Source organism: Salvia splendens, chromosome 17 (assembly GCF_004379255.2).
Source record: "Salvia splendens isolate huo1 chromosome 17, SspV2, whole genome shotgun sequence".
Lineage (NCBI taxonomy): Eukaryota > Viridiplantae > Streptophyta > Magnoliopsida > Lamiales > Lamiaceae > Salvia > Salvia splendens.
The window spans coordinates 10,484,119-10,511,061 of record NC_056048.1 but is presented as its reverse complement, the minus strand read 5'-3'; the positions used below and the strand labels follow the sequence as shown (position 1 = coordinate 10,511,061).

At 37.4% G+C, this 26,943-nt stretch overlaps 4 protein-coding genes across 6 annotated transcripts; 2 read left to right on the top strand and 2 right to left on the bottom strand.

Moving 5' to 3' along the window:
• Positions 1-11,338: 11,338 nt before the first annotated feature.
• LOC121774121 (monothiol glutaredoxin-S6-like) lies at positions 11,339-11,943 on the top strand. The gene has a single exon (XM_042171042.1). It carries the CDS (start codon positions 11,384-11,386, stop codon positions 11,690-11,692), a length of 309 nt encoding a protein of 102 aa, XP_042026976.1. The 5' UTR covers positions 11,339-11,383; the 3' UTR covers positions 11,693-11,943.
• Positions 11,944-18,627: 6,684 nt separating this feature from the next.
• Positions 18,628-20,216, bottom strand: LOC121773236 (stress enhanced protein 2, chloroplastic-like). Its single transcript, XM_042170050.1, has 2 exons — positions 19,748-20,216; positions 18,628-19,126 (listed from the first exon to the last, which is right to left on the bottom strand). Exons 1-2 carry the CDS (start codon positions 20,024-20,026, stop codon positions 18,866-18,868), a joined length of 540 nt encoding a protein of 179 aa, XP_042025984.1. The 5' UTR covers positions 20,027-20,216; the 3' UTR covers positions 18,628-18,865.
• Positions 20,217-23,667: 3,451 nt separating this feature from the next.
• Positions 23,668-25,073, top strand: LOC121775294. The gene is made up of 2 exons (XM_042172354.1): positions 23,668-24,016; positions 24,680-25,073. The coding sequence occupies exons 1-2, from the start codon at positions 23,810-23,812 to the stop codon at positions 24,902-24,904; spliced, it is 432 nt and encodes a 143-aa protein (XP_042028288.1). The 5' UTR covers positions 23,668-23,809; the 3' UTR covers positions 24,905-25,073.
• Positions 25,074-25,271: 198 nt separating this feature from the next.
• LOC121775293 lies at positions 25,272-26,943 on the bottom strand. Of its 3 annotated transcripts, none has more exons than XM_042172351.1 (5): positions 26,536-26,943; positions 26,237-26,287; positions 25,901-26,034; positions 25,721-25,812; positions 25,272-25,631 (listed from the first exon to the last, which is right to left on the bottom strand). In XM_042172351.1, exons 1-5 carry the CDS (start codon positions 26,800-26,802, stop codon positions 25,453-25,455), a joined length of 723 nt encoding a protein of 240 aa, XP_042028285.1. In that variant the 5' UTR covers positions 26,803-26,943; the 3' UTR covers positions 25,272-25,452. The 3 variants fall into 3 exon arrangements, with proteins under 3 accessions (XP_042028285.1, XP_042028287.1, XP_042028286.1); XM_042172353.1 differs by having other exon boundaries at positions 25,272-25,620; XM_042172352.1 differs by lacking the exon at positions 26,237-26,287.

Sequence of the window (26,943 nt, the reverse complement as noted above, 5' to 3'; positions counted from 1 at the left end):
GTATCCTTTCGCCACAAGTCTCGCCTTGTATCTCTCGATCGAACCATCTGCTCTTCTCTTAATGGTAAAGATCCATCGGCATCCAACTGGCTTCTTTCCATTAGGTAGGGTGCATTTCTCCCAAGTTTCATTCTTGATCAGGGCATCTATTTCTTTCTTCATAGCTTCTCTCCAGTGTTTGTGTTTTGATGCTTCTTCAAAGGATTGAGGGATTTCTTCTTCTTCATATAATGCTGCTTCGAAAGCTCGGGCCATTTCTGTTAATTGTCCCTGTGTGGTATTTGCTATCGCATATCGACCCTTTTTTCCCATCCACTCCGGTGAGTATCTTCGAGGTGGGACTCCTCTCGTACTTCTGGGAGGTAGTTCATACGCTTGTTGTGTTGTCTCTTCCTCCCTGTTATCAGTATCACCCTCGAGTCCATTGTCCCTATCAATATTAGTATTACCGAAAGATATACCTTCAATATGTGAATTGTGTACCTCAGGAATAATCGAAGTCGGGGTTGATTGCTGGTCGATGTCACTTTGTGCCTCGTTCCGTATTAGTAGCTGTGACGGCCCGGCGATGTCGCTAACTTCCTCTGTTGGACCAACTTCAGGGGCAGAACTTGACTGTGGTTCCCCCCCAGAATGGTTTTTCCTAGGTGCGGGTGTAGGCAGCCAATGTAGTAGGTCACTAATCGGATGATTATCGGATGGTTGTGTCTCCCCCTGACTACTGGATTGGCTGTAAAAGTATTCTCCTTCCACAAAGTCACAGTTCATGGTAGTGTGTATCTGGCGGGTGTTTGGATCATAGCATCTATATCCTTTTTGATTTTTACCATAACCCACGAAAACACATTTGAGAGCACAGGGAGAAAATTTGTTACGTTCGTGCTTAGGGATATGTACGAATACATTGCACCCAAAGACCCTAGGTTCCAAGGATAAGGATGATGGAAGCTCAAAATGGGTAGAAAAAATATCTAAAGGAGTTTTAAAGTTGAGGATTCCTGTGGGCAAACGATTCATGAGGTATACTGCCGTAGCTACAGCTTCGGGCCAAAAGGATTTGGGTATTTTGGATTCTAGTAGGAGGGCTCGAGTGATTTCTAGGATATATCTATTTTTCCTTTCAGCGACTACATTTTGCTCGGGTGTATAAGCACAGGACGTTTGGTGGACTAAACCCTTTTCCCGCATAAATTCTTGGATTTTTGTATTGACAAATTCCCCCCATTATCGGACCTAAGAATTTGAATGTTTTGGTGATACTGGGCTTGAATTAGAGTGTAGAATTCAGTGAACTTGTCAAACACATCGGACTTATGTTTTAAAAAATAAATCCAAGTCATGCGAGAATAATCATCAATAAATAGAACAAAATAACGAAAATCTTGCCCCTCAGTGATAGGAGCAGGGCCCCAAACGTCTGAATGTATTAAAGCAAAAGGAGTTTTCATTCTTGTGTTGTTCAATTTAAAAGTATGTCTATGGCTTTTGGCTACCAAACAAGTTTCACACTGAAAGGAATTCATAGAAGTAACTAACTTAGGAAAAAGCATTCGAAGATATCCTATGGATGGATGGCCTAACCGGCGATGCCAAAGCCAAGCCTGCCTGTCAGTTGGTCCGTGAGTCAGCATCATCGCAGCACTCTGTTGGGCTATCTCATCCATGTAATACAGTCCGTTGCGTTCAGTGCCACGCCCAACTATCGTCCCCGTCTTGATATCCTGTAACATGCAAAATTGATGTTGCATCAGTAATTTGCAATTGAGCTCCTTTGTCACATGACTGATGGAAAGGAGCTTATGAGATAATGATGGTACAAAAAGACAGTTGGACAAGCGTAAAGTGGGGGAAATAGTGATTGTGCCGGCCCCTTGGACCCGAGCGAGGTCCCCACTGGCTGTCTGAACATAGGATTTGGTGGATTTGGAGATAGTCAGAAAATATGAGGCATCGAATGACATTGTATCTGTCGCTCCGCAATCAAATATCCAATGAGTATCTTTAGGGCCAATTTGGGACATAGAGGAACAAACTAAGGCATCGAAGGTATTTTTAAATGGTATAGTGGGTAGGTTTGTGAAGTTTTTGGAATTTTCGGGTATAATTTGGAAGGGTTTTTTCATGTGGGGGTCAGTATGGGATATTTGTGATGTCTGGGGTCGGATATTTAATAATTGGGTCTTATGGGGTATAATTCGTGAAGGCCTTTTGGCTCGGGGGTCAGGGTGTAATTTCTGAGAATCTAGGGGTGCTGGTTGAGAGATAATAGCGGCTCGGGGGTCAGAGGGTGGTTTCGGGTTTTTAGAGGGGTCGAAATGAGAATTTCGGGTTATAGAGTTTAGGGTTTTGGTAATTTGGGCTTCTCCCACACCACTCCAAGAGCCCTAGCCGACATGTCTCCCACTCCAGAAACCCTAGCCGCCTTCGCCGTCGCCCCCTTTCCAGTGGGGACCTCGGCCCTCGCCGCCGTCTGCTCTCTGCCGGAGCCAATTCCTCCATTACCTTCTGTCCAAAGTCGTGCTACCGAGGCCATGGCTTTCTCTTCCGGTACCGCCTTTTCCCGGTCGCTGTCTCCATTGATTCCGGTTGAACTGACGCCGCCCGCCGAGGAATCGGCGTAGGTGGCTCGGTCTCTGGGTGTTATGGCCGCCGCGGCTCTGCTGCTGTTCCGGTTTGTACCCCGGTTCTGTCGGGCCTTCTTCATCTCCTCCCACCACTCCGGGTAACCGTGGAGATGAAAACACGTATCTTTCGTGTGTTTCTTCCCTCCACAGTGGGTGCATACCAGTTTACTCTTATCCTCGTCCCGTCGGAAGGGTTTGGCAGACGGTGGAGGTGGTGGGTTTCGGCTTCGGTCGAATGCTCCAAGTCCGATGCCGATTCCTAGATTCTTTGGTGTGGGATTCATCAATCGTTCATTGACATACTCTCTCCGAACCAGCCCATACGCCTTCTTTGCGGTTGGTATAGGATCCAGGTTTAAAATCTCCCTTTTGATTTTGTCATACCGATCATCTAGCGCCCATACAAATTGGTATAGTCTCTGTCGTTGAACGTATTGGTTGTATTTTTCAATACTGGATGGAGTATCCATTGGATTTGGAGGCGTCAATGGAGATCCATAGATCTTGAAGTTTCTGCCAGAGGTTCTCTAATGTCAGATTTCCTTGTTTCAGGCTGTAAGCTTGTCGGTGCAGATCGGAGATTTGGAACTGATCAGCACCACTCCCGTACGTGGTGGCCAGGCTTTCCCATAAGTCGTGAGCCGTCTCGTACTGGGATACCTCATTTACGAGGCTGGCATCGATATTGCCAATTATCCAATTGAAGCAGCAATCGTCTCGTTGTTGCCATCGGTTGTAATTTGGGTCGGTTGGTGGTGGTGGGTCTGTAACTCCAGAGATGTGAGATGTCAGACCTTTTCCACCAACGGCCCGTCTCATTAGCTTTGCCCATAAGGGGTAATTGTCCCCATCGAGCTTGGTGGCGATGTGTACTTCGCCTAGTGATTCTGGATGAGATGAAGGCTCTGGGTTTGGTGGTTTTTGAGAGCCATTCAACCTCATGAATTCAGCAAATTGTTCTGCTGAGAGGGTTATTGATCGGTTGTTGTTTGAGGGATTATCAGGGTCGTCTGACATTTTGTTTGGTTCTGTTTGCAGGTTCAAAAGGTCGGGGAAGGTACCGAGACTATGATGATATTTTTCTGAGTCTCGATCCCGGGATAAACCTGCTTTGATACCATCTTAACGATGGTGATCGAGAGAGGTGGGATATTGCAGAGGTTGCATATTGGCGAAAGGAAGGGAATTCGAGAGAAGTAGAGTATATTATTTCACTTGTGTATACAATGATTTACATAGCTCTTCAATTTATAGTAATGACTTCTCCCTATCTATGGTAAGTACTAAATTGTAATCACTCTATTCTTATAGAATTATACAATTACTCAATCACTGATTTCCTGCAATCTTCTTTAATTGTGTGCATATCTCGTGTGATTGTGATTTGCTTTGACATCTATAATTTTTGAAAATTTGTTTTCTTCCTTAATCAACGAAAAGGCCTTCTTTTTTTGCTGAAACCCACTCTGCTTTGCTCTGCCAACAATGGATCACACGGAGGTAAAGGCTTTTATTTCTTCAACCTTTTATTTTTTAAGTCTGTTATGTTTTTTTTCGATATTAGTTGAACTCAAATAAATTAGGGCTGACAATTTTTAATATAAATTTAATACGAATGCGCACAAAATTAATTGATTTTGATCAGCCCATATTGAGTTCGCTCATTCTCGAGTTGACCTGTTAGGTGGTGTGAAATTATCAACATAATATCTCGAAAAGGGCCCTTCTTTTTAGCTGAACCCCAATCTGTTTTGCTCTGTTTTTTTGATTCTTCAACATTTTGTTTTTCAAGTTTGTTATTTTGGAAATATATATTTAATAAGTACAGTGAAGTGAGAATAAATAAGAGAGTTGAAAGAAAATAATGGGATGAATGGAGTACGATTTTTTTCTTAACTGTTGAACTCAATTAATAGAGATATTCCTGGGAAATGGATGTAGTTAGGATGAACAATTTTCGACATGACAAGAAAACTCGACATGAACACGCATGAAATTAAAGGGTTTTGATCCAGCCTTATTTGATTCATGTCTTTATCGAATTGACGTGTTAGGAATCCAATAATTTCGGGTTGGATTCTCGAGTAACCTGCTAAAAATAATATCATTATTTATTTATTTATTTTTATTACTATGTATTACCTCCGTCCCACAATAAGTGTCACATTTTATCATTTCGGTCCTTCCCACAATAAGAGTCACATTTCACTTTTACCATAAATGGTAAGTAGACCACACATTCCACCAACCAATTCTACTCACATTTTATTATAAAACTAATATATATAAGTGAGACCCATAATCCACTAACTTATTCAACCCATTTTCTTTTCATTTCTAAAAACTCATGCCCACACTAAATATGTCACTTAATGTGGGACGAAGGTAGTATTATTTTAAAAAATATTATACTTTAACTTTATGCCTAGTTTCTGGTAAATCAGGTTTAAATCAAGTAAATCGAGTTTTATCTTATAAACTAAGTTAAAAATTAGGTTTAATCGGGTTAGGTTTTAATGAGTTGAGTAGTTACCAAGTACCAACATGACCGAATATCGACCCAACCCTTATCAAGTCGGGTTCGGGTTAAGTCTTATGGGTTGAGTTGCTATCAGATTAACCCAATAACAACCCTACCGTGCACGATTTGGCATCCCTAACTATATTATAGTACTATACCAAGTTATAGTTTTGGCTAATTGAAGTAGAAATTAATGGAAATGAATTTTGTTAGTTAAATCAGTATATTTCATTTCAAGTTTAGAAGCTTTTGAATAACATTGACTCCATCCCATGTTAAGTGAGTCAGTATTCCTATTACACCGTCCCTTATCTCAACTAACGTGATGCATTTTCTTTAAATTTGAAGAAACATAAAATGAGAGACCAAAATGTGGTGCTGAGGAAGACTGACCGTTTGGAGAGTGGGATGAAAAGGGGTCAGACTACTCAATGGATTTCTCCAAGAAAGTGGACAAGAATCTCATCAACAGTATGCCTCTCTCTCTTCACCACTACCAATTTACCATGTTTCTTGTCTAGGCTTGGTTTTGGGGGCATCACTAACACATTTTTCTACAACTTGAGATTTCTTATTACTTCATCCTTGCAATGAATGCAACAGGGGATGAAGAGGGAGAGCAAGAGTAGGAGCTTCTTCACCTACTTCAACTGTTTCAATGCCTGAATTATGACCTCAATTTTACACATTATATTCATTCCTCCACAATTTACCTATTTTGGTCTATTCATAAAATTAGTTCACTTTCATCTTTATTAATTTCTCTCTCTAATTAGTTGGACTTCGTTCTCCTTTACAAAATTACTTTAATTGTCTTCACTTATATCTTAATTAGTGTCATCCACTATTTGTAGAGGTCAGAGTATTTTTTTATGTAACGAAAACCTTTGATGTAATGAAAACCAATTACATACATATAATTTTGATTCATACAAAACTAGATCTAAAAATAAAAGCGTACAACAAAATTATATGAAACGCATTTTTATGTCTCTATTAGTTTATTATTAGGTCATTTTAATAAATGATGATCTAAATTGATCTAACAATAGCATTAAATCCAAATTTTATAAAATGACCTAAAACTGATTAATAATAATCTTTCGTGTTTTTGGTTAATTATTGATCATCAAATCGCTTAACCTTAGGATCACGATTTAGCCTGCATTTCTGTTTAAGACGCATTTTTGTTTTGATCATTTCCCTACATACAAGGTCCATATAATTCCAATTGTCTCTTCCGTTCATGTCCCATTATTTAATTATTATGTTAATAATAATATTTACTATTAAATCAAGTTACATTTTAATAAAGTTTAATTAGTATGTATTCATTATTAGAACTGATTATTTGTTAGTTAACCAATAATTGAACTGAAACACGATTTATTATCAGTGAATTAGTAACCAAACTTATCCATTTGGTTCGGTCATACTCCTCGTCCCATAAAAATATGTGTATTTTCCATTTTCGTCTATCCCACAAAAATACGTGTATTCTATTTTTAGAAAGTTATATCAATTTAATAATGTAGGTCCCACCATCCACTAACACTACTTTAACTATCATTCTCTTCATTTCTCTTACTTTACCATACCATTCTCGTAATATCTTTTACTTTACCAATTTTATCTTAATTCTCGTGTCATATCCATTACACATATTTTTATGGGACGAAGGGAGTAGTTATTAGTTTCGATTAAAATTGATTATCGGTTATAACCGACAACCAATTAAAAAAATATATAATTGATAGTATAAACTTGTATAGTACTCCCACTTTATTTTCTAAATATAGATTTAATATATAGGTCCAACCACTTATTAGAATTCACATTTCTTCTATATCTATGATAATCGATGAGGAATGGATGCTCTTTCGTCCTTCTCCACTTAAACTCATTCCCATCTCCAACTTGTACAATTTATTGTCGGATCTCATGTGTTTGAACCGACCCGGTTTCGTATATGTTAATGGAATTGAATCTTAATAGAAAATTCATATTATCTTAAAATGTTTGCTTAGAGAACCAAATTTGCTGTCCATTTCTTCAACGTACAAACTACAAAGATACGCTGTCAAAGTGTAAATTGATTTATAGATTCCGTACAAACGAATATATCTCCTTCGATGTGACTCAACTCAACTCCAAAGGTCGGGAAAAATATGTGAAACGATCTCGCACACAACATTGCTATTTTTTCATTGGTGTCGCATTTCACATAAATAATGAATTTACATTATCCATAACTCAAAAAAATTAAAATAATACTACTACAAATTAGTATCGTATACATAATTACATATACGCGCACATTTTGAAGCTAAAATAAATAGTACTTAGTATTTCTATAACAAAACATAAATTAATTAGAAAATTCGTACATTTTGAAGTACGTAAGTACGGACATGTTATTTCTGGTTTTTGCTATTTCCCAAGAGTCATATTTTAAAGAATATATAGACAGACTTTCATTTTCAGAATTGTCTGTTTATTCGAGTATCTTTGGATATCAACAAAATAAGATAAACCATGGCAGTAGCACCACAACTTTTTTCAATCTATTTTGTTCACTTTTGTAGTTGCTTTAGTATCGAATGAATGGGAATACTGAAAGATTTAAATCATATATATACTTTTTATTGGCTTGTTATATTTTTGTATTGTATCCAGCAAAAAAATTGACAATATCAAGTTGTATTGTTCGACATTTTGATTTTTTGATGCTGACTTGGCCGATATAGAATTTGATATTGTCGACTTCTAAGTTGTCTTCAATATTATTAGTAAACATATATATATATCGTAATTAATTGTTTATTTTAGTCCACTTATTATGCCTATGTTAGTGATTGTTATAAACTAGTTTAAAGTAATAAGTTCAAGATATAAAATATAACGCTCTCATGTCATAAATATTTGCGATATTCCATAAAATATACTCCCTCCGTCCCATAAAAATATGAATATTTGGGATGACACGGAAATTAACGCACAATTAGTAAGTAAAAGATAGATAGAAAGAAAAAATAGTTACAATATTATTAGGTCGTTTTCCCTTTACCTGATATGTCAAGTTTTGGGAGGAAATCTGATCCATTTCTTCAGTTGAGTGAGCAAGATAAATATCATGGTTGCCCTAGATAATTAACCCCCTCACTGTTCACATCATATATGCCCATTAAGTAATCATCCAAAAAAGATCTGACTTAAATCTGATGGGCCCAAGCAGGGACGGACCCAGAAATTTTTATATACCTGGGGCAAAAATATAGATAAAAGCATTTTAAGAATTTGAGAAGGGGCATATATAAGGGTATTTCAAACAAAATGTACAAATAATGCTCAAAATAGCACAAATGAATTTTTTTTGAGGAGGGGCATTTACCCCTTGTGGAACTAATGTACATCCGTCCCTGGGGCCAAGTTTACTGAATGATTTGTTGCAAATAGACAACTTTACCCTCTAAGCCCCCCTAAAAAGTCAGACGACCTAATTCATTTCAACAAAAAGATGGTGGGTAGTTAGGGCACCTACCGTGGGGCGGACGATAGGCCGCCCGATGCTTCGGGCGCGCCATCATCCGCAACTATGGGTGCACGGACTATGGACAATGCGTCTTTCTCGCCCGACAGATAGTCCGCGGAGGAAGCGCGAATGATAGGGCATCGTCCGCGCCATCGTCCGCCCATTGTGGGCGACACGGACGATGGCGCGGACGATGCAACGCGTTTTTGTTTTTTTTTTCAAATTTTGTCTATTTAAACCTCGTTTCTCATTCTATTTTTCATACGAACATTTCTCGCGTCTCTCATCTCTCACAAACCAAAATGAACCAATACGACGACCGGAGTTCCTCGGAGGGCGGTAATATGACCTTGACTCAAGCCTTCAATGTAGTCGTTCAAGACGCAATGGCGGAATGCTTAGCCGAAATGTAGAAAGAGGAGGCGGCGGCGGTGGAGGTGGCGGCGGAGCAGATCCCCAAGTCTATTCGACGTCGGACGTTTGTCCTCCGCGAACACGCCGCAGCTCACGAACGTCTAGTTGCAGACTATTTTGCCGAGCAACCACGGTGGGGCCCGACTATTTTCCGTCGCCGGTTTAGAATGCCTCGTTACCTTTTTCTCAGCATTGTCCAGACGCTGGAGTCACGTGATGAATACTTCCATTATCGGGAAGATGGCATTGGCAGACCCAGACTTACGCCGTTGCAGAAGTGCACAGTTGCACTCCGTCAGTTGGCCTACGACACCACGGCGGACATGTTCGACGAGTACCTCCACGTCGGAGAGACAACAGGCCGCGAGTGCCTGAAGAGATTTTGTAGGGGAGTTGTGGAGGCCTACAACGACACATATTTGCGAAAGCCGACTGTTGTAGATTGCTAGGGCCTGATGAAGATGCACGAGACGGCGCACGACTTTCCTGGGATGCTAGGGAGCATCGACTGTATGCACTGGGAGTGGAAGAATTGTCCGACGGCGTGGAGATGCCAATTTACTAGTGGATACAAGGGCAGCCACCCGACGATAATCCTCGAAGTTATCGCTGACCATCGACTCTAGATCTGGCATGCGTACTTCGGTGTAGCAGGGTCGAACAACGACATCAACGTCCTCAACTCATCCACCTTCTTCACCGAGCAATGCAATGGCAACGGCCCGGCCATTGAGTTCACTGCCAACAAGCGCCAATACCACATGTGGTACTACTTGGCCGATGGCATATACCCAAGGTGGCCGGTTTTCATGAATACGATCAGCTGCCCAATCGGCAAGAAGAGAGTTTTAGTTGCGCAAAAGTAGGAGGCGGCGCGGAAGGATGTGGAGCGGGCATTTGGTGTGCTCCGATCACGGTGGGCAATAGTGAAAGGGCCGGAGCGTCTCTGGTTCAAGGAAGTCCTCGCCGATGTCATGTATGCGTGCATTATCTTGCACAACATGATAGTCGAACATGAAGGTGGGAGCATCACCGATTTGACCGATGATGAAGGTGCATCTAGCTCCTCCAGCACGGCGACCGCGCCCCCCGCTCGAGGATTACCGACGGGCTTCAATGAGGTTCTATCTAGACATGCCTCAATGCGCAACCAACAAGACCATGCTAAGCTCATGAACGACATGATTGAAGAAGTGTGGGCCCATAACCGTCGTCGCTGAGTTTGCGTATTTTTTTAATTTGTATTGTAATGTATTAATTTTATAAATGAAATGAAGGTTTTTCCTAATTTTTGTATTTATTTAAATATTTAAATAAAAGAATATGCTTAGGGCGCTCCTCAGGACGGCTTATAGGGCGCCCCACTGCAGGTGAAAGGGTAGGAGGATAAAATGCTGACGTGGCGGTGCATAAGGCGGGCTTTAGGGCACGCTTTAGGGCGCCCCACTGCTGATGCCCTTATGGCCTTACACACAAAAAGAGGAATCATTATTTTCAAAAACTGGGTCAAATCATACTCATCGAACATTGTATATGATTCTTTAATGGAAGGTCATCCACTACCCAAATCTGTTCTAGTTTTTTATATGGGCCTTCCCAAATCAGACTAAGTGAACTACCCAAATCTGTTCTAGTTTTTTATATGGGCCTTCCCAAATCAGACTAAGTGAACACGACCTTAGCGGAGAATGAAGTCCACTTTAATAGAAAGAAGTTACCATAAATAGAAGGAAATATTTTTATGAAACATCCCAAAATAGAAAATGTGTTTATTTTTATATCACGGAAGGTACTAATAAAAATAATCACATCATATGAAGCGCATATTTCTTTAATTATTCCAAAAATGATACTCCATTTTCTATCATTCTTTTGAATTGACCCTGATGATATTGGAGTAATATTTTTTCTTAATCATTAATAATAAGATATAATCTTTTTTTCTCAAATTCGTTTAAATTAAAAGTAAGAACACGTGTTGGAAACTGTAGTCATAATAAAACAAAAGAAAAGTGGAAAAGGGGATAAATGTTCCAAAGAATAAGAAAAAGGAAATTTTATCCCATAGGCTATCTACAAACAATTCCAATGCATGCAACTTTATCATATAAAGATCAAAGCCAAAAATCGCAGCATATTTTATGAAATCTCTAGATTGGACGTCAACTTTTTTTTTTTACCTTTATCTCTACCTCTATATATATATCAACTTCAATGAACCCAAATGTAGCTCAAGTTCGAATCAAACAATAAACACATTAGGAAAAAAAAATACCAACACTACTTCTCAAAATGGATACTATTGTGAAGTTAGCAAGTGAAAATTCAGTTGTGATATTCAGTAAGAGCAATTGTTGCATGTCACATGCGATTGACTTGCTAATACGTGGCTACGGGGCGAACCCTAGGATTTATGAGCTCGACCAGCTAGCCGAGGGGGACCGGATGGAGAAGGATTTGATGGCAATGGGCTGCAACCCCAGCGTACCGGCTGTGTTCATAAACAAGGAGTTCATCGGGGGCTCGAATGAGATCATAAGCCTCAATGTTAGAGGCAAGCTCAAGCCCTTGCTCATCAAAGCCAATGCCATATGGGTATAGGTGGAAATTACAAGGCTAAGTGAGTAATTAATTAATAAGTTATGTTGTTAGATACATAAGCTACAACTTCTTTTTTTTTCTTTTGTTTTTGGCCTAGAGGTATTAGAAGGATATATAGGTCAAGTTTTTAGCATGTGTATCATGTTATACATATAGTTAGTAAATGAGACCCTTCTCCATTTAACATGAGTAGATGTGGTCTATAAACGATTACATAAATGACATAGAAAATACATATTGATAGTAACAATTAAAAGTTGTGGACCCTTATCATTATCACATGTAACGAGAACAAAAATTCAACTGTTGGAATAAAAACTGAAAGAATAAAATCAATCACACGCAATAGTTGATCAAATTGAGGCTAAGCCCAATACATACGTCCAAGAGTCACAATACAGTAGCCCAGAACCAAACTTTTTTTTTTTATATCGGTCTATTTAGTAAAAATTGTGTCCTAGTGCACCATTTTTTCCGTATACAACTATTTTCAGTTTGTCACTAAATAAGTTGAGAACTTTTACAACTATTATTATATTAGTTGGCACATGGCACAATACAACAAAATTAATAGTTAAGGATTTTAGTCCATTAAGGACGCTTTTATTTGTTGCTAAATAATTCACCTTCAAAAAGTGTCCTTAGCTGAGTGTGCCAAATCTAATTAAGGACACTTTTAATTAGTATCGGTAAATTAATTTTTGGGACAATTTTAAAACGTGTCTCTAATATATTTAGGATGTTTTTTAAATTGTGTTCCAAATTTATATGGGACGCTTTTAAATAGCGTCTCCATTATAGTTGGGAAGTGTCTCCAATCTAATGGTTAAAATTGGTCTTAGTTTGAGATTGTTAATTAGTTAGCAGTTGATCACAACTCTCTATATATATAGATGTAATCAAATGCAAATTCTAAAAATTGTACAAACTCTAAACTATGATCTGGACCATCAGAAAATGTCAACAACAGTATGTTGACATTTTCTGATGATGTTATTTTGTCATCCTTTGACATTTTCTAATGGCAGAGTTTGTACAATATATAGAGTTGTACGCCAAAAATAAGGGCATATTAACTTAATCTTTTGCTTTTTAGTACGCTTTCATTTGCGTCCTTTAATTTTAGTTAGGAAACAAAAATAAGGACACTTTTTGAAGCATTAGTGATATATTTAGAAAGACAAATTAGTATCCTTAATTGCATTAAAAATGTCCTTAACGAGTTTTTTGTTGTAGTGATATCGGTGTGCTTGAGATAAAGATTTTATATCGTGGATCTTATCTTGCTCCTTTCTAATATATCGTTCACCGGAACAAAATAAATAATTTTCTCCATCTGTCACCTCATAATTCCTTATTGGACGATCGAAAATCGTCACCTTACGAGAGATTTAACGTCAAAAAAAAAGTAAGGCATTCATCTGCACTATACCCTTCAGCAATGGAATCATTTGATTGTGCTTTATTCCGAACATATGATTTTAGCCTCATAAAAAAATCTTCACAAAAATTAGTATAAATGAAGTTGCAAACTAGAATTTCAATGTGATGACAAATATAAAATGATAGTTATACATACTACTAGACGCACTAACCTCTCGATTGGATACAACCAATGATAATGCATAGGACCACCAAGATTGCCTTATAAGGTAGATGGATGATTAGATGAACCATAATTGTAAAGAACCATGGGGGAAATATTTTCTCCATGTGACAGTGCTAAAATTAGGGTTGGCTAAATATACTGAAATACCGCACTTACCGTACCAAAAATACCGAATTTACGGTATACCGCAAGTTGCGGTATGGTATGATATCTTACATATATATTTCGGTACGGTAAAGGTGTAGATTTTCGTATACCGCGGTATACCGCATATATAGTATTTGCCAAAAATTTGGTATATATATTGTTTTTATAAATTATACTAAAATTGTTGAAAAGTTAAAATCCCTAACTCCACTTTCACATTTTAGTTCCTCTACTCCCAACCCCAAACACACTCACGTAGAGATGCAAATCCAATCCACTATAATTTGATTGATGAAGTTTTGTTGATTTCAATTTTTTGAATAATATTTGATTGTGGTGTAGTTTTAGTGCTTTGGACATTATTTAAATAGGTGATATTTTATTTTATATATTTGGTTATAAAATAGGATTTTTTTTTGGTATGAAACATAGGTGTAACGATATTTTATACCTTATTTTGGTATACTGTACTCGGTATGCGTACATCATTTCGATATACCGTAAAAGTGCGGTATACCGAAATATTGTATGATATACCGCATAAACGGTATGGTAACAGTATCAGAAATTATCATACCGAAAAATTCTGTAAGGTATAGATATGACATTTTCTCATACCGCAATTTGCAGTACGGTATGCGGTATGACATTCTCGGTGCGGTATGCCATACCGCACCACCCCTAGCTAAAATAGCCCGAGATTGCAATTCATCAAGTTGAGTTGGATTAAGAGTTTTTGCACATAACTTCTTAAACACTACTGACACCTCTGAAATAGCCGAATTAATATTGTTAGCCATAATCCCTCTCAATGCAAGTGGAAGTATGCTATGCATCAGTATGTGCTCATCATGTGACTTAAGGTTAGAAAGCTTGCGCTCTTTCAAGTTGACACCTCTTGATATGTTGGAAGTATACCCATCAAGCACTTTCAAATTGCTAAGGACACTTAAAAATAAGTGTTTTCCCTATAAACATATATTGTAGGATGTCGTAGGCTTTAAGAAAACTCATTTTTCACAAAAAGGACATACAATTCTCCCTTTTGTACTCTATCTAGATAAGTTGGCATATGCGAAAAAATCATTGATTGTCAACATAAGAGCAACTTTCATATTAAAATTCGCACTAGCATAAGAGTCGCATGCTTCAACTGCCTCCCACAATACTTTTAATTCTTCAATCAGTAGTTGCAAATAAACATCGATATCATTACCAGGACCTTTTTTCCCGGGTATAACCATTGAGAGAATTAGTAAAGTATCTAACACATTGTGATTGTGTAAACTATGACAAAAGAAAAGGAAAAACTGACCTTACTCTAGCAATTAAAGTTGTGAAGAAAGACAATTAATTCTCTCTTGGAATTTGTTGGAAGAGTTTCGATTTTTTTGGTTCAGCGGCCGTGGGAGGAATTATCTTTTTGGGTACTCTTTTGGTAAACCTAAACACCTGCCTTTTAAATTAGGGAATAGGGCAGTAGGCAGACTTTTTATACTTTTATTATTTTATTCATTTAAGTTATTTGTATGTTAGTGAATAGGGAATAGGGAACAGGCAGTAGTCCGTTTAAATAGGGAATCGGCACTAGTATAGACTATTACTTTTATTATTTTATTCACTTAAGTTTAATTGCTATTACTCCTTCATCGTCTTCTTCCTCTTCTCAACTCAGCTCCATAGATGTAAAGTTTTTATCTGTGATTTTAATTTTCAGCCCTTCCTTTCCATTAAACCTCTAATAATTTAGACATCAAAGCTATTAACTTGGCGAGGGCTGACTATAGGTTCGAAATTTTTTAAAAAAATTTGCAGTAGAAATTTATAAAAAAAAATGGTTTGGGAGGGGCTTAAGCCCCTCACCTCCTCCACCTGCGTTCACCACTGCAAGGTTCCATATTGTAAACTACTAACATCACATGCCAAGTACTGTATGTAGTGCTCATGGTTCGAAAAAGATTAAATCCATCATTAGCTAATCCTAATCTCACATTACATGAATCAACGGTAATATTTGCCTACCGCACATCAAATGCCTTCCAAACGGCTCCATCTGCCGAATGCCTTAGAATTCCATCCTTCTTCATGCCACCTCATAAATAATGATGTTTTTGATGAAATATAAAGCCGCTTTAGTTGAGGAATCAATGGAAAATAGCATAAGACCTTAGCCGATCATTTTTCTTTGGTAATGTTGGGTTATTGTGGCTGGATCAACCAATTCAAGCCCAAGTGATTAATTCGTGGCCCAATCTCGGAGGCCCAAACAATGGCTGAAGTTTTATTCTAAAAAACTAGCCGTTGGAACAGTTTATATTCTGTTAGGCTCTTAACAGATTTCCATCATCTTCATAAGTGTGATTCTAGTCGAATCAAGAGAGAAGATTCCAGAGGAGTGAATACACATTGTAAACATTAGCTAGCTAGTTGAGTTTTCACAATCGAGTAGGGTTTCTCCGATTGAGTAGCGAGCTGAATAAGTGTGAGCGTATTGTAATTGTTTTCTCCGTTTTGTGTTCTTAATAAAATCGTCTCCAACTTTGTCCGTGGATGTAGATCCAGTTGTGGATCGAACCACGTAAATTTCTTGCGTCGATCTTTGCATTTGAAATCTTCAGGTAAGATACTAATTCCATTGCGTGAATCATCCCCTACATTCTCTTTGTTGGTCACCTATCTCGACCTCCCACAAACATGACAAGAATCTCCATCTTTTCCATCCAAAAATAACATGCAGTCATTTGGACAAACATGTATCTTTTCATATCCAAGATTCAACTTTTTTTTATCATTTTTTTAGAATCATTATATGTTGATATGATTTTTTTTTCAAGATAATCAAACATACCCTAAGGATCATTGAAATAACATATTCAACATATAGAAATAGTAAATATCATATTCGAATATCAACTTTTCCATTAAAAACATCTAAAGACTAGGAGCATCGTCCTGCCCCTCCGGGTCAGCGTCCAGGGCTTCCAGGAGCTTCTTCTCCAGCTCCTCTTGGTGCAACTCCCACAACAGCTCGGTTTTACTTTTCCTTGTGAGCCTGGGGCAACGCTCGCCAAAAGAGGCACATATTTCGCCGTCACCTGCAAAGCGGCCATTGCCGCAAAACCTACAGATCTTTTTGATGTGACCGTGAACAACCGCCCAATATTGTTCCATTTCAAATTCAGACGAGAGACCATGGCTTGAATACCTGCAATCAGGATGGTTGCAATAGTGTAGGGAGGATTCAATAGCCTTTTTCTTAGAAGCAGAAAGAAGGGGAATGTCCTTCTTCCCAGCCTGGACAGCATTGGAATTCTCAGCAATGCCATTTCGCACGGTTCGCGGCTTTGAATCTGACGGGGATTGCTACCCTTGCTAGAGAATGGGGCAGAAAAACCCATTCTTCATGCTGAGACATGATTGCCGAACTGCAACTTGAAGTGAAAGATAAACCCTTCTGTAAATGCCTCCTTGATTAAATCAAGTAACATAGAGAATGATTTTCCAGACCACCCATTCAATACTTTGATATGATAAAGGTTCACTATGAAAGATAAGCTTGAAAAGTTTTGACAAACGAAGAAAGTGGTTTGTCAGATTCTTTCATTAGCTCATCTACTTGGCTGTCATCTTTATTGACATTATCATTATCTTCAAGTGGTGGGTGTCAACAAGATCATCATCCAATGACTCATCACGACCACATGGGAATGCATCCATAAGCATTTCTCTCATGTCACTAGATCCGATAATGCCTCATTGGACATTAGAGGTATTTGCAGCATTAGAAGTGCACGAAGAGTATCCGTCGCTAATTTTGCGTCGTTAACACATATATCTTCTGGGCTATATGTGTTATGCCAATTAGAACTCCAAGATATGATATCAAGACAATCATTATATTCGATTATATAGAGCTCTAGGATATCTCAAGGCACATCCCAACAAATATAATGACAGTATTTATAGATTGATAGTAGATGTATAATTTCTTATTTGGGAAAAGGAGTACACTAAAATCACCGGTGATACGCGTGAAATGGATGTTATCCTCTATGATGGAAACTATAACCAAAGAAAACAATAGCATTTGATCTAAAATATAATTTATACTTGGTGTAGATATAAAATGAGGATAACATGAATAATGAAAAGCTTTAGATCATTGTACTGGAGCTTATATTTGTAGGGGATTTCGAAGGAAGAGGTAGAGACAGTGGTTGAGAAGGGAGTTTGTTGATAATGAAAACAACAATGGTAAAACATCATCTCAGAAAGCAACAGGTAAACCAAATTTACTAAGGAGATCCAAACTCATTTCAACAATATGTCTATGTTTTTTCTGAACTAATTTATTTTGTTGGAGCAAGGACAAGATACCCTATGATGAATACCTTATTTGTGAAGATAATCAACCATGTCTCTAATGATATGAATCTATGAACGAGTTAGATACGTCTAAAACTTATTCTTGTAAGATACCACAAAAACAAAACTATAAAGATTTCAGTATAATAAAAAGTTTAAACATCATAGGATTAATGGTAGAAAAGAGATGACAAGAAAAAAGTTGAATAGATCCCCTTGGAGACCAAAAATCCTTCACTTAAAAAGTGGTGTGACAACTCTTGGCAACTTTCATCCAAGCAATCATTTACGAAGCTCCATCCTTGGTAAATACTATATTTAAGAAATGTTAAGAAAAGTGGGTGGAAGGAAGTTAGTGGAATATGGTCCTCTCTTGTATATATTAGTTTTAATGATATGTGAGTGGAATGTGAGGCCTCTTTACCATTTATAGTAATAATGAATCGGGACTTTTATTCGTGAACAGACCCAAATGAAAAAACGAGACTCCTATTCGCGGAATGAGGGAGTATTTTCTTGTGAGGACAACATGGGCTGCTGTGCAAAAATGCACAGCAGATGATCCCCACCGTTACTTTACTTTTTCTCCACTTTAACTATTTATTAATATAGTTGAGTTGTATTCCTTTTTGGGTTGTCCCAAGGTAGTTGAGCCATTTACTTTTTTGGTAAAAACTTTATCCACTCTCATACTTTATTCTCTCTTGACTTTACACTCTCCACTTTAACCTTTAACACATCAATTTTTTAAATTTTGTTCCCAAAAAAAATACCCCCACTACTTTAAGACGGAGTATTATTTTTGCAAAACGAGTGCAGAAAATAAAATGATACTTTACGCACCAATTATATATTAATAATAGTAGTTTTCATTCCCTATTTTACAACGTTATCACTCTCACACCTCTCCATACATTCCTTGTAGAAAGTAATATTTTCAAGTACTCCGTATATACATATAAGTACAATTTTCCCATTACATTTTTGTATTGCACCATGTGTATTTGAGCGTCGACTACCCTAAAGCAAGGGAAGTAGCATGAAATATATGGCTACATTTCATCATTGAAATCGGAATCATAAAACAAGCCATCGACAATATTGTCGATGAGCGAGTCAATGAAGGTGTTGCATCCTATGGTGAGGATCCGCCCCACTCTGTTACGGTTGATCGAAAACCACGCGAAGACGGCGGCGCTGGCCGCCACCGCCGCGCAGACGCCCGCAGCTTCCTCTATTCCTACCAAATCCATTTTCCTGAACACTGAATTCCCTGTCACAATCTCCACGCCTACTGTTGCTGCAAATACAATCTTGAGCAAAAACACAGGAAAATTAATTTTTTCAATAGTTGTACTATTGGACAATTTTTTTAATAGTACTAGTATATTTAATTTATCAGATTATAAATTGTAAACTTTGAAGTTTGAATTGATTTTATTTTTCGAGGGCCTATAGGTTTTGACCTAAATATAATAATTGGACTAAACAGAACAATATAATCTCAAATTTATTCTAGGTATTGGTTGACGAGCACATCAATTAGAGACCCAAAGTTACACTTAACAAATACAACAGTTTTTTTTTTTTTGAGATAATTAACATTTAACAACATATCTTAAAGTACTTCCTGTAATACCGTCTTTGTTCGTTCTAAAATAGTTGAATCGTATTTCTTTTAGCAAACAACTATATTTTCTTTCTTATTATACTCGTCTTTTACTATCTCCTATTGTGTCCTTCACTTTAATCTTTAAAAGTCTAAGTACTCTATTATATTCTTCAATTAATTGTAATCTCTCTCAAAATTGAAAGTCTCATATTCAATCATTAAACTAATAAATCCATCGTAGATCTTCCTCTAAAACTTGATAACTAATTTTCATTTAAAATAAAATTTACTAATTTATTTATTGAAAAGAATAAAATATTACCATGGCAAGACGACCAGAAATGATCTCAAAGTCATGGCTTTTCTGGGAGCTCTCAACATAATCCGACAGCATCTCAAAGAATCTCGACATCTCATCCTTTTTTCCGGCGGCCTTGATTACGCCGCCGCCATAAGTCCGCAGAGTGCAGACTCTTGGCTGCAGCACGATCTTCGCCCCAGCGCCGACGTCCTGCGCCACCGTCAGCCTCACGGGCTCGGGCGCCGCCGGCTTATCGGCGCCGAGGCGACATAGGATTGGCCGTGCTCCAGTGAGGGCCATGAGAAATTAGGAGAATCTTGGATAAGATTCAGGTGTGTGTGTGTGCTTTTTGGAAGAAAATAGGAGTTGTTTTTTCTTTTTTTGCAAGGAGATATGTTTGGTTTGAAGATTGAAGGTGGGTGAAGAGTCGAGGGAAGGGGCGGTGATTGGTGGAGGACTGACGTGGCGCTTCACTTTGCCGTTAACGTTGTTGTCGCTCTCATTTATTCCTTGGTATACTAGTCACTTCTTTTGTTTGAACCAATCATCTTTATCCATGCATCAATGGCAAAATTGACTTATCATAAGTCTCCTCAATAATATGCTTCCGATTCAATCCTTCCCAAATACTTATACTCTGCCCTTTCATTGTTTAGACCATTTATCCCAAAACTCAAACCATATCATGGAACCATGATTGAAGAAACCGGGCCTAAAATTTAACAACAATGCATCGTAACATTCTTGAGAACTGCAGAAGAAGCTAGCCCTTAAAACGTACCCAAGATTATTAGTAATTTATAAATTCAAAGCGAATATTAGATCGACTTTATATTATTAAATAAATTATTAAATTACTAATTTATATACTCCCTCCGTCCCATAGAATAAGCTAATTGGGGATGACACGAGTTTTAATGTGTAATTTGTAAAGAGAGAAGGGGAAAAAATGGTTGAAATAATGTAGTGGATTAGAAACTTTTGAAACAACACGAGTTTTAATGCATAATTGGTAAAATAAGATAAATGAATTGATCAAGTAAGAGAGATGAAAAAGAAAATTCGATAAAGTAATAGAGTGGAAGGAAAAAACTAACAGAAGTAATGTTAGTGGATTATGCGGTCCACTTCCTAAATAGAAAGTTTCTATTTTTAAGGGAAAGACAGAAATTGAAATAATTTTTTTAAATGGCAGAGGTAGTAGAATATAATGTAGTAGAGTGGTGAAAGAAAAAAGTAGAAGACATAATATAGTAAGAGAAATAAAAAATAGGAAAGAGTAAAAAAGTAAGATGAAAACCAAGTACTACTCCCCTTATTTTATGCGATAGTCCACAACTTCTACAACCCTACGCTTCGTTCCACGCCCCTCCTCAGACCACAAACATTAAATTGCACTATTCCTATTATTAACTATATTAGTTGTAAAAACGATGAACAATTATAACACGAAAAATGCATTCATTCATTATGGAAATTAAAAATTACAAATCCTATAAATGAAAAATTACAAATTCCAAAAAATTACAAATCCTATTTTTTTTAAAGAAAAGAAAACTATTTTTTCTGCTTGATAACATTGAACGCGAAGGACGTCTAAAATCTCATTATGCATCTCAAGTTCGATCTCCAACATTACCATGTTATCATCCGTTAGCAACTCCCTTAGATGGCAGATTTGCACTGAATTTTTTTCTAGATGAATTAATTTATGTTTGAGAGTGATAGGAGTGGTGTAGAATAAAAAAGGTGTACAATGAATATATATAGAGTAATTATTTAAAGTTTGAAATTAAAAAAAAAGGTTGGGCTGCTGCGTGTCGCCTACGCCCACAACGCACACGGCCTGGCGAGCCGCGTCGCAATGGGGCCGGGCGTCCCACCCCAACTCAGGCATTTCACCCCCCACACGCTTGCTCTCCCACCACGGCCTCCCAACCCCACCGCATTAGGGGTGCGGCTCCCCATCCCTTTTTAAAGTTGTGGATGCCCTAAATGTGTTAAATTTTGTCAAAAATAAAATGATTTTATTGTAATAGAACTATTCACAACTAAATACTAATGGGACAAAGAAAGTACTACATTTGTTATATTAGTACCCTCGTCACCTATTAATTGTCCACTTTTGTGATTTTTGGCCTACCACATTAATTGTCCATTTTCATTTTTTTACTATAAATGGTAAGTATATATCACATTCCACTAACTTATTTCACTCACATTTTATTATAAAACTAATATATAAAAGTATGACTCATATTCCACAAACTTTTATGACTCACTTTCTTTTACATTTCTTAAAACTAATTATGTCGTAACCAACGTGGAAAATTATTAAGGGACGGAGGAAATAATAATTTAATTAAACTATTTGGCCTATTAGGCCATCTGCAACGCTGTCTCTTATCCGTCCCTTAACCGTCTCTTAAATTACTATTCTTGGGCCCCACTGTACTTTTTACTCCATCTCTTAACTAAGGGACAGAACCTGCAACCCTCCATCTCTTATTCGTCCCTTAATCGTCTCTTAAATTACTATTCATTCAATTTCATTTTTTATTTTTATTTCCAACAAATTCAATTAATAAAAACACACTTCATTAAATAAAATAAAATTACAGGATAAAATAAAAATACAACTTAAAATTCAAAAAAATAAAAATAAACACTTAATTAAAATCCTAAAAAAATTACATAATTTAAGATACAATTTTATAGAAAATAAAAAAAACTACTCCGCCGGCGAATATAATTTAAAATACAATTTTATATATCAACTTGGAATTTCTAACTGGACCAATTTTTTAAAATCACATTGACGAAAGAATAAATGTTAGGGTCGACGATATCAATAATTAAAAAGACTGTAGTTTACGGTTGGAAATATCAATCGACAATTTTTGAAAATAACAGGGTTACCGACGAAATACTGACGGATGTTATTTGTCATAAATAGAGTCAAAATTGCAGACGGATATCGTTGTTGCTAAAATTACAGAGAAATTACCGAAATATTATGTCATCAATAAAAGTACAAAACCCACAAAACCCAAACCGATTTTGGACTATTCCGTCATTAAAATTAGGGCAGGATTAGTGATGCGTATTTCTGTCTGTTTACCCACATATGATGACATGCATTCCCTTATAATCACGATAGGGGATCAATGTGTCTGATACGGATGGATAAAAAACTGAGAAGAAAAAGAAATGAAGAGATTATGAATATACCACCTAAAGAGGAAATAGATCCCCAAATTCTATTATAATACTTCATCCGTACCGAAAAATTGACATATCAGGGACAACACGCGTTTTAATGCATAATTAGTAAATTATGAAAAGGAAGTAAAGAAAAATGTTAGTGGAAAATGTGACATACCTTATTAGTGAGAAAATTTTCCCATAAATAATTGTGATTTATTTTTATTGAACGAACTAAAATGAAAACAGTGTCTATTTTTATGAAAAAGAGGGAATATATGTATTTCATATAATGTAAATAAAATCACCTGGATTTAAGTTACTATAAAAAGGAACTTTTTCATAATTACAAAACACCTTTAGACCAATTGGAAAATTCTTTCTATTGTGAAATAAAATAAGGCCTTAGTAGAAGACACGAGTTTAATTGCAAAATTAATAAAATGTATTCTCCCCGTTCCTAAGGACTTTGTAGAAGAAACGAGTTTAATTGCAAAAGTAATAAAATGTTAGAGAGATGAAAACAAAAAGTAATTAAAGTATTATTAAAGGAAAATGAGAATCATTTTAAAAAATAGAAAGATTTGTCAAAATGGAAATTGACTAATGTTGTGGAACCGATCGAAATGGAAAAAATGAGATAGTGAATGCTGAATGAACAAACAAGTGTACCTAATTGACAATAACGACAATGTAAGGGACCTAATTGACAATGACGACATTATAGGGGCCGGTAGGCAATTAGTTTTTTTTTTTTTTTAATGAAGTTAATGGTTTCCTACACGACAGTTTTCCTGATTAAATCCATTTCCCTCTCTTTGTCTCTCTCTTGATGGTGCATAGAAGCTGAAGATTTTGGGCGGTGGGTTAGTAGAAGAAATGGTGGTTTTTAAGGAGGAGTTGATAATAGAGAGCTACCAAATCCGGTGGCTAATTTGGATTCAACTTCTTATTACCATTCTTCTCCTTCCCCTCTTTTCCGGCTTCGCTGCCTTCACTTATGATGCCTCTACTAGCTCTGCCGCGCCGCCGTCTGGTTGCCAACCTGCAGCCAACAACTCCTCCTCTCCAAACGGAATAATTACGGTTAGTTGGTTTTGCATCAATTTTTAGTTGGATTTATGGGATTTGGTTGGGAATTGAGTTTATTTGACCAAATGCAAGTTCAAGGCTTAATAATAGATGAGAAAAAGAGAAGCAAATGTTCAATTGATCGATTCATCAATCAATTCCATATAGTTTTGTACAAAAAAAGTCTTTTATTTGATGATTTGAAACATTTCTTAATAGTAGATTTTTTTTGGCTTTAGCTGCTTTATCTGAAGATTAATTTGCTTGTGTTCTACTACTATACTATCATGATTCGAGGTGTGTGGTGGGCGCTTTTTCCTTGATGAATAAGGTTCGATTTTTAGTCTCTTATTCTTTACTTGGAGTCTTAGACATGAGAAGGTTTAAAAGATTGAATTTTTATCAAATAATAATGAATGGATTATAATAATAATTTAGTGTCCCTACACTTATTTTGGAGAATGCTTCATCTACCCGCAAAAACTATTCCCCTCTACTTTTTAACACTTGTGTCTAATATTAAAGCGAAAGGCAATTTTTCTATGATGGACTCTTGGTGGTGGTGCATTAGCATTTGGAACATTAAAAGAATGATGATTGTCCCTGAGACACAAATTTGTAACATCTGGAAATGTGTTAGTTAACATTTGTTTTGGCCACATCTAACTCGTGTGCCAGGTGGACGACGAGAGAGCTGGAGGGGACGCAGGAAGTAGTGGAGGGTCGAGCAGAGAAGAGGAAGATGAGTCGTCTCTAAAGGATACCGTAATTCTGGGCATTTTTCGGCGTCCAACCCACCCTTGCAACTATTTTGGGCGTGCCAAACAAGCGATTTTCAAGTGCTTCGGGTTAGATTCTAGCTCAGAGAGCTCTGCAGGTCAACAACATGAAAAGCAAGATTGACTATGTATGCTACAGCCCCTTTCTTGTTTGCAAACAATTGCACAGCTCAAATATCTAATGCAAAATTACAAGTGAGCTTCTGTTCAAAAACAGCGTTTTGGGGCTCTAATTGTATCATTATTTTTTGTAGCATTAGTCTTATATATTCAGGCCACGATTTTGAGGTAAATCATGGGACGTGTCTTTAGTCGAAGCATGTACGCTGCTAGCAAACAAAGAATCCGAAGCTCTTATTAGTAAGAATTGAACCCTAGCAACTACCTCAATCGAACCTAACTCATCCCTATAGGCTACAACTCCTCGTAGAAGGTAACTCCTTGGACCAAACTTAATCCTCCAAATTTCCGAATCCAAAGTAAAAAACACATAACAAAAACAGAAATTCACAACTGTAAGGCTTAATAAAATCACATATACAACCAAGGTAAAATACTAGTTCTCTACTGTGCCTAGCCTCCTTTGTTAAGAGCTCCAAAAACTCTACCCAAACAGACAGAGTATGTACAGAGGTGGATTGGCCTCAAATTCATATTAAACCAGAACATGGATTAGGCCTTCGAACGAGAAGTGAAGTAGTTAAGGAGCATTTTAGAATACCGGGTTAGAGTAAAGAGCATCTGTACAACTCCACGGCCTTTAACAATGCCTTCCCTCATTCTCCGTGCAGTTCTAGCTAGAACCGGCTCGCCTATCTGGGCTCTCATTGGGGCGACCTCCTGCACAGATACTACTCAAGCAAAGATCAGGCGGAATTCGTCACTTTAAAACAATGTTGACATGAGAAAATGAATGTGCATAAACACCTGAATTACTAACCTATTGGTTTCATGTTTGTCAACCGTCTCCATCTCTCCTCTGCCATACGAACAGTTCGAGTAGAGCTTCTAACCCCCTGCGTTAGCTCTTGACTGCAAATGTAACAATACAAATTCATAAATATGATAATCTCTAAAGAGTTTCTGTATTTTAAGAAACTCGTAAGTGAAAGGTACCAACCCGAGGTCACTGAGCTCCATTGTCAAGTCGCTGATCTCCATCCCAGATAATCGAACAGCAGCCATGGTGTCGGGCAGCTCTTCCCTCGTGGCGTCCATTAGCTTCTCCAGTGACTCCGCAGCTCTCTTGAAGGCCTTCAATGAACCTTGTGACTATTAATCATCAGACAGAACATGGAGAAAAACAAATGATAGTATAGCATGTCACCACATCCAATCAAAGAAACAAAATCATTGCATTTTACAACCATTGCCTGAAAATCAATATAATTCCACAATTGCATAACTTGCATTAGAGTTTTCCCAGAATAGCTACAGGAATTGAAAAATCACTAACCAGTAGGGCTGGAATTGCAGCGCAGAAAAGCCATGTTGCAGAAACTGCTGTCTGCAAATCAACACCAAATTAGTGCTAAGATCCCTAAATTTGTATAACGGAAGACAATACACATCAAACAAAGGAAGCTAAGAACCCTAATTTTTTCAAAATTGGAGATATTCATCGCCTAATTCAATTAGGTTAGCTTAACAACGCAGCGAGCAATCTCCAATTAAAATGAATTGAATCAATCACAAGCTGAGTAGATTTTCCACAAATATATCAAATTCAGGTAGAGAGATAGAAATAGAGAGTACGGCGCAGGCGGTGAGACTGAGGAATTGAATGTGGCGGTGAGAGAGGGTCAACTGAGGCTGAGATCCGACGGTGGAGGTGAGTTGCGAGGCGGCGGAGGGCTCTGACGTAGCATTGTCGACGGAGAGAAGAGTGAAAGAAGCGAAGCGGCGGGGAGCGGGAAGCCGGAGACTCAGCCGGCTAGGAGAGGAAACAATGCCGCCATTTCCGCTGGAGCTAGAGCGAAGCGCGACTGGATTCGAGGCCTGCAACCTCACCGCATTAAACATCTCCGGCAAGCACAGATATATAAATATGGAGTATATATACTAGTTTTAATTAGCTCTGGTTTTCTTTCTGGGTAGGAATTTCGTTCTCGCAATCTCCGAACACTATCATATTCCAACAGATGTCACCAATTAAAAAATACA